The sequence below is a fragment of the Lolium rigidum genome, chromosome 1 (assembly GCF_022539505.1).
Source record: "Lolium rigidum isolate FL_2022 chromosome 1, APGP_CSIRO_Lrig_0.1, whole genome shotgun sequence".
Classification (NCBI taxonomy): domain Eukaryota; kingdom Viridiplantae; phylum Streptophyta; class Magnoliopsida; order Poales; family Poaceae; genus Lolium; species Lolium rigidum.
Genome location: NC_061508.1, coordinates 17,831,546 through 17,839,537, shown reverse-complemented (window position 1 = coordinate 17,839,537; position 7,992 = coordinate 17,831,546). Strand labels below are relative to the sequence as shown.

At 46.7% G+C, this 7,992-nt stretch overlaps 1 protein-coding gene across 1 annotated transcript; it reads left to right on the top strand.

Annotated features, from left to right (window-relative positions):
- The first annotated feature begins 2,955 nt into the window (after positions 1 to 2,955).
- Positions 2,956 to 7,212, top strand: LOC124684999 (probable aminotransferase ACS12). The gene is made up of 4 exons (XM_047219266.1): positions 2,956 to 3,366; positions 3,454 to 3,597; positions 5,529 to 5,689; positions 5,780 to 7,212. Exons 1-4 carry the CDS (start codon positions 2,971 to 2,973, stop codon positions 6,636 to 6,638), a joined length of 1,560 nt encoding a protein of 519 aa, XP_047075222.1. The 5' UTR covers positions 2,956 to 2,970; the 3' UTR covers positions 6,639 to 7,212.
- The last annotated feature ends 780 nt before the right edge of the window (positions 7,213 to 7,992 follow it).

Here is a 7,992-nt window from a genome sequence, read left to right as displayed (position 1 = left end):
GATTGGATTGTGGAGACTCCCCTTGCAGCGTGTCTTGATCTCCCCGGCAACGGCGCCAGAAAATATGCTTGATGGCGTGTAACACACACGTTCGTTGGGAACCCCAAGAGGAAGGTATGTTGCACACAGTAGCAAGTTTTCCCTCAGAAAGAAACCAAGGTTTATCGAACCAGGAGGAGCCAAGAAGCACGTTGAAGGTTGATGGCGGCGAGATGTAGTGCGGCGCAACACCAGAGATTCCGGCGCCAACGTGGAACCTGCACAACACAACCAAAGTACTTTGCCCCAACGAAACAGCTGAGGTTGTCGGCCTCACCGGCTTGCTGTAACAAAGGATTAGATGTATAGTGTGGATGATGATTGTTTGCGTAAAATAGTAAAGAACAATATCGACAGATTGTATTCGATGTAAAGAATAGGACCGGGGTCCACAGTTCACTAGAGGTGTCTCTCCCATAAGATAAATAGCATGTTGGGTAAACAAATTACAGTCGGGCAATTGACAAATAGAGAGGGCATGACAATGCACATACATGATACGATGAGTATTGTGAGATTTAATTGGGCATTACGACAAAGTACATAGACCGCTATCCAGCATGCATCTATGCCTAAAAAGTCCACTTTCAGTGTTATCATCCGAACCCCTTCCGGTATTAAGTTGCAAGCAACGGACAATTGCATTAAGTATGGTGCGTAATGTAATCAATAACTACATCCTCGGACATAGCATCAATGTTTTATCCCTAGTGGCAACAAGACATCCACAACCTTAGAACTTTCTGTCACCGTCCCAGCATTTAATGGAGGCATGAACCCACTATCGAGCATAAATACTCCCTCTTGGAGTTAAGAGCAAAAACTTGGCCGAGCCTCTACTAATAACGGAGAGCATGCAAGATCATAAACAACACATAGGTAATAGATTGATAATCAACATAACATAGTATTCTCTATCCATCGGATCCCGACAAACACAACATATAGAATTACGAGATAGATGATCTTGATCATGTTAGGCAGCTCACAAGATCCAACAATGAAGCACATAAGGAGAAGACAACCATCTAGCTACTGCTATGGACCCATAGTCCAGGGGTGAACTACTCACTCATCACTCCGGAGGCGACCATGGCGGTGAAGAGTCATCCGGGAGATGATTCCCCTCTCCGGCAGGGTGCCGGAGGCGATCTCCAGAATCCCCGAGATGGGATTGGCGGCGGCGGCGTCTCGCAAGGTTTTCCGTATCGTGGCTCTCGGCACCGGGGGTTTCGCGATGGAGGCTTTAAGTAGGCGGAAGGGCAGGTCGGGGGCGTCACGAGGGGCCCACACAACGAGCCGGCGCGGCCAGGGCTTGGGCCGCGCCGCCCGGTGTGTCGCCACCTCGTGGCCCCACTTCGACTCTCCCTCGGTCTTCCGGAAGCTTCGTGGCAAAATAGGACCCCGGGCGTTGATTTCGTTCAATTCCGAGAATATTTCCTTTGTAGGATTTCCGAAACCAAAAACGAGCAGAAACAAGAATCGGCTCTTCGGCATCTCGTTAATAGGTTAATGCCGAAAAATGCATAAATATGACATATAATGTGTATAAAACATGTAGATATCATCAATAATGTGGCATGGAACATAAGAAATTATCGATACGTCGGAGACGTATCACTCACTACAACATTGGATAACAAGAAAGAACAAAACAAGAGGACTTAGCAATAAAGCAAAACACATCACCGCCAACATCACTAGTTCATTGGGCCGAGTTGCTGAAATTAAGTATGTTGACCGGTGAGATCCACCAATACCCCTGTATCATCATCGAGACAGTCGTACCAAGACGGGATGCGACTAAGGTAGCTTCATCACTAGAAAATGAAGGACATGAAGATGGCACATAATTCAACGCCACCAATAGGAAATAATAGAAAATCCTAGGTTTCGATGTACCCACACTATATAACCGAACAAAAATTGGTATCTCTAAATATGGAAGAAAAAAACATGAATAGTTCACATGCACAGAGGGACCTGTTAGAATATTTCGTACAATTCTAAGATGTTCCAAAACAAAAAAAAAACTAATGTGAGTGATTCTTCTCATATTTTCCAAAGACATGGAAGGAGAAATATGATATGCTTAGAAGAAGGGCCCCGGTATAGTACTCCTTCCGTTCAACAATGAATGTCCCAATTATCTTCAAACTCGAATGTATTTGTGTTTCAACTTTGTCAAAATGAATGAGACATTCTTTGAATGGAGAGAGTATTTAAAATACACTCTACACCTCCTTCCACATGCTGAAGGAATGGTTCAATTCAAGCCTTGATCGATGGTCTCGTCGCAGGATCGGGGCTGTGGTTGGTGTCCGAATCGCAAAACTACGCATATCAATCGTTCAAAAAGCACAATTTTTTAGACAACAAAGAATGCAAAATTTGCAACACATGGGAAACGGTGGAGCAGGAGAGGAGTCCGGGGGTAAAATGGCAAATGGTTCACGTTAACTTTTTGCGGTTTGGCCCCCCGCGTATCGCATCTGAGCCTCCGCCCGCCGCGGCGCGAGCTGTCGTTGGCCTGGCCTGGCCTCGGCTCGCCCGAACCCAGCGGAATTACCGCCGCCGCCGTCTCGTCTGAAGCGGCAAGACGCCAAATCCGGCGCTCCTCCTCTCCTCTCCTCGGCCACCCACCTGGCCCCAATTCCCTCCCAAACCCCAGAATCCCTCGCGCTCGCGCCAACCCAACCCAATCCCACACCACACCCAGCGCGGCCGGCCTCACCACACGGGCCGGAGCCGCCGAGCACGCGCTCCTCCGCCCGCCCGCCTGCCTATGCGGCACGCGCCCGCCAGGCGCCACCACCGCCGGCGCCGCGCGCGGCTTCCATGAAGAAGGGCGACATCACGAGGCGCCCGTCGTCCCCCTCGAGATCAGGCCGCGACGGCAAGGAGCGGCCGCAGCGGAGGCCGGACGGCGGGATGCGCATCGTGGTGCCGCTGCAGGGGGTGGTGCAGGGCCGGGGCGGCCTCGTGCTCGGCTCCCTCATCCCCTGCGCGCTCTTCTACTTCCTCCAGCTCTACATCAAGCGCAACCGCCCGCCGCCCTCGCCAACCACGCCAGGATCCCCCTCGGCGGAGGCCTCCTCCGCCGCGTCCAACCCCGCCGCCGCGGCCGTCTCCACGATCCACCGCACCCTCTCGCGCGGCGTCCTCTCCCCGCGCGGCCTCCCGGCGCTCTCCGCCCGCGGCGCCGTCGCGCGGGCCGGGGACGACGACTCGCTCTACTACGCCGGCCTCCGCCGCTGCGCCGACGACCCCTACCACCCCGCCTCCAACCCCTCCGGCGTCATCCAGCTCGGCCTCGCCGAGAACCACGTACGTACCTACCCACCCCCTCCCTTCACCCATCCCCACATAGTTCCCAACCCAACATCCACAGATTGACGCCGATGATTGCCGCAGCTATCGCTGGATTTGGTGAGGCGGTGGATGGAGGAGCACGCGGGGCCGGCGCTGACGCCGGGCGGAGACGACGAGGACAGGGACCTCACCATCAGGGGGCTCGCCACGTACCAGCCCTACCACGGGATACTTGCCTTGAAGATGGTAAGCTAACGGAATCCCCACCCCCCCACTGATTCTCATTCCGTCCAACCCATCCCATCCATCCATGAAAAAAAAACACATCCAATTCTGTCGACTCCGGCAATGCCAAAATAAAGCGCGACCGGAATCACCCTTTATTTATCTGGACTCCACCCATAAAAACAACTCGCCTTGGTATCATCCTCATGAGTCATGGATTACTTCTCCGCAATGTGCAGTGGTCCGTTCGAACTGCTTTTGTCCATGAAGCTGTATGATACTAAATTGTTATGCGTCACATTGATAATTAGAGTATGGTGTATACGTCTTAGTCCCTGTTCTGCCGAGTATGCTATCTTTGGCATTAGTAGCAGCGCTACTGTGTTGATTCGGTAGACGTGGTCCTAGGCAGTTGGCCACATTTCTGGATCACCTCAATGGAAGAACAGTGTCCAGCTAATTATTGAACTTACACGGAATCGTAGCAATTCCACTGGATTTTCGTGTGGTTGTGCCTGGAGCGAGATACGGTTGTTGACATGGTGCTGTGGGATTTGTTTCCTTCTTTCTTTTGATTTTTTCTGGCCATATGCGTGTTATCTGTACGTAACAGATACATGCCAAAGAGTCGCCATCTCACATGCCTGCTTGCTTCTTGCTTGTCTCTTTTACTTGTGTTGGCTGCAGCTGTGCCACCTGTGAAATATTGACTTACAGACATTGCCATACAATGGTTTTCAAGAATTATACCTCCATGCTCTTGTGTCTTTTACCAACTGTGTGAATTTGAAGTACCACAGCCTGTGCTTTTTGCTGCTGCCAACTGTGTGAGTTTATGGAGGGTGTACTGCTAGATAGATCAGACCTTGCAGTTTGCTACTAAAAACAGTGCTTATTGGATGCTTAAATTCACACGTCAAAAGCAATTATATCTCATATTAGGCAGTTGGCCACAGCTTTGGATCACCTCAATGGAAGAGCAGTGTCCAGATAATTATTGAACAAACAAAGAATTGTTGCAATTCCACTGGAATTTTGTGTGGTTAAGCATGAAGTGAGGTATGATTGTTGACATGGTGCTGTGTAATTTCTTCCTTCTCTATTTTGAATTTTTGTGGCCATATACATGTTATCTATATGTAACAGATATGTGCCAAAGAGTCGCCATCTCACATCTGTTTCTTCTTGGTTGTCAGTTTTGGTTGTATTGCTTGCGGTCCTGCCACCTGTGAAATATTGACTTTGAGACATTGTCAGCTTGATCAATTTGTCCATAAAAAAGCAATGGTTTTCAAGAATTTTAGTTCCATGATCTTGTGCCTTTTAGCAGCTATCCACTGTGAATTTGAAGCTCCACGATCTATGTCTTTAGCTGTTCTCAAGTGTGTGAATTTGAATCGAGGGTATACTGCTAGATAGATCAGACCTTGCAGTTTAATCTGGATGATATGCTGCTAAACCAGTGCTTATTTGATGCTTAGATTCACACGTTGAAACTTGAAAGCACATCTACTTTCGAATTGGAGCCATCTTTTTTGTTTTTCTTATTTTTCTATCATTATTAGCATTTTGTGGACTATCATCAACTTACATGGATTCTTGGCCTCATTTATGGTGGTTCTGTTTCAAAAACAGTATACTGAAAATTTTGATATGGTACTAGTATATTGGAACTGATTTAATGATGAGTTTCTTAGGGTGTGTCATGCAGAAATTATGCTAAGATGTCACTTCCCAAATTATATGTTATTGCTTGTCCTATACTGTATTAGCTAGAACTTTTGTCATGAAGTTGGTATAAGAAGCTCTAGGTCTTTATTTTGTAAATACTGTTTGACATGTGCCCCTACTTTGAGTCTGCTACCAGACAACTAAACTAGTTTCCATGACTTAACCTCCTATTTTTCTTGTGGGGTAATTTCTTAATGCAAACTGTTTGATCTCGTTTTCAGGCTCTTGCTGAATTTATGAGGAAAATCATGCAAGAGTCAGTATCCTTTGATCCATCTCAAATGGTGATAACATCTGGTGCGACTTCTGCAATGGAAATACTGAGCTTCTGTGTTGCTGATCCAGGAAATGCATTTCTTGTTCCGTCACCATACTACCCTGGGTATGTTTATCTTTCTTGCTCTCAGGTGCATTTATAATCGTGGTTTGGTTTTCAGAGTGAAGTCCTGACATTGTGACTTTATTCTATCAGGTGGGACAGGGACATAAAATGGCGAACTGGTATTGAGTTGATACCCGTCCCTTGCCGTAGCACCGACAACTTCAACATCAGCATCACTGCTCTAGAAATAGCCTACAATCAGGCAAAGAAGCGAGGAGTAAGGGTGCGTGGGGTTCTCATATCTAACCCTTCCAACCCTACTGGAAGCTTTGTGCCAAAGCAAACACTGCACGATCTTCTACAGTTTGCTACAGAGAAGAACATACACTTAATTTCTGATGAAGTGTTTGCTGGTTCAACATTTGGAAGCGACGAATTTGTCAGTGTGGCAGAGGTTGTGGACGAGCTACAAGACCTTGATAGAGGTAGGGTTCACATAATCTATGGAGTCTCAAAGGACCTATCACTTGCAGGGTTTAGAGTTGGAGTTATATATTCGTATAATGAAAGCATTGTGGCGGCAGCTGCAAAGATTGCTAGATTCTCGTCTGTGTCAACTCCGACACAACGCCTTCTTGTTGCTATGCTTTCGGACCAAAAGTTCATTTCAAGTTACCTGAAAATTAATAGAGAGAGGTTGCAGAAGGCGTACCGTTTGCTTGTTGATGCTTTGAAACAAGTGGGCATTGAGTGCTTTAAGAGCAGTGGAGGATTCTACTGTTGGGCAGACATGAGCAAATTCATCCGATCTTACAGCGAGAAAGGAGAGCGCAAACTTTGGGATAGGCTGTTGGAGGAGGCAAAGCTCAATGTTACCCCAGGTTCATCTTGCCATTGCATTGAGCCTGGATGGTTTAGGTGTTGTTTCACAACGTTGAGCGAGCAGGATATTCCTGTCGTGGTGGAAAGGCTCAGGAGGATTACAGACGGACACAAATTAAACCGCTGAAACGTCTAAATATCTCTTTTGGGGCTTGCAGGGTGTCAACAAATAACTGCTTTGCCAGTTGTGCCTCACAGAAAATGCAGGAGCATACAGGAAAAAATGCCATAACCTGATCTGTTTTGATCAGAGGAATTCTGTCTTGCATTTACCATGGGAGCGCGTTTGGAACTGACAGTTGGTTGAAGCAGTCGTAACAGTCTTTGATCGGTGGAATGAAGAATGGGGATCTCAGTAAACATGTTCATATGGGTGGTCTTCTATGTTTTCTCAGTCCGGTGAACGTGGCAACTCTTTGGAAGCTTATTTTTGGTTGACTCTCATCTGCCCCCCTCATAGGCGCCTTAGGCAGTAAACTGCTGGCTGGTGATAGGCTGAGTCAAATCTTGTGTTTATTCACCCATTCACTCTTGTTCATCCTGTCGAGTTTTCTTTTTTTCTTTTTGGTGATTTTGTTCTTTAGTAACATAAGTTAGTGCTGAGAAATCGAGGTTCATTTGTAAAGTATACAACTTGTAACAAGTTTTTTGAGGCGCCGCATTATGTTGTCCTCATCAGAAGTATTTCTCTTCTGTGCTCATTTGTTGCCATTTAGAGAAGACAACAAACAGTTCCAAGAAAAGGGTAATCAAGTTAGTCATTTGTGGGACAGATTAACAGCCATCAATTTTCATGTTGATTACAAGTTGTTTATTCACTGCATTCACCAGCAAAACTCAGTGTCCGTAGGACATGTGTACAATGGTCATTTTTGGACACTGTTTCTGCCTAACGACTGAACTTGTGTAGATTGGACAACTTTATTGTCATTATGATACCTGTGCAGATAATAATTGCCTTGTAATATTTTTCTAGCTATCAGGTAGGATCACCCACATTGGGAAAGTCTGATTTATTCAGATTCTTTTTTTGCGGGGAGATTTATTCAGATTCAAAGACCTATTTATATTTTTTTATTACTTTTGAGGCTGATTGTATTGCTATTGATGATAAGATGATTGTTAATAGATTGGTGGAATTTTCGCAACATAAAGAAAAGCCATCGCATGAAAAACGGCTAAACCTTTGTACGACAGTATATCCAAGGTTTTGTTTCCAGAAAAGGGAGAAATACATTCGAATTCGACACGAACTTATCCGCGAAGGCAATGAAACACCGGTGATTTACACAAAAATAACCCTTTTCTGAAAGAAAAGCACAGACTGACCCTCCGACCAAACTATTTCACCCGTCTAACCCTTTTGTGTGGCGCCCTTCCCATCGGCGCCACACCTCACTGTGTGGCGTCCATGAGAGCGGCGTCACACATCCATGCCGACGTGGCGTGGTCGACGCTGCGCGCGGTTGATCAGCCGACGT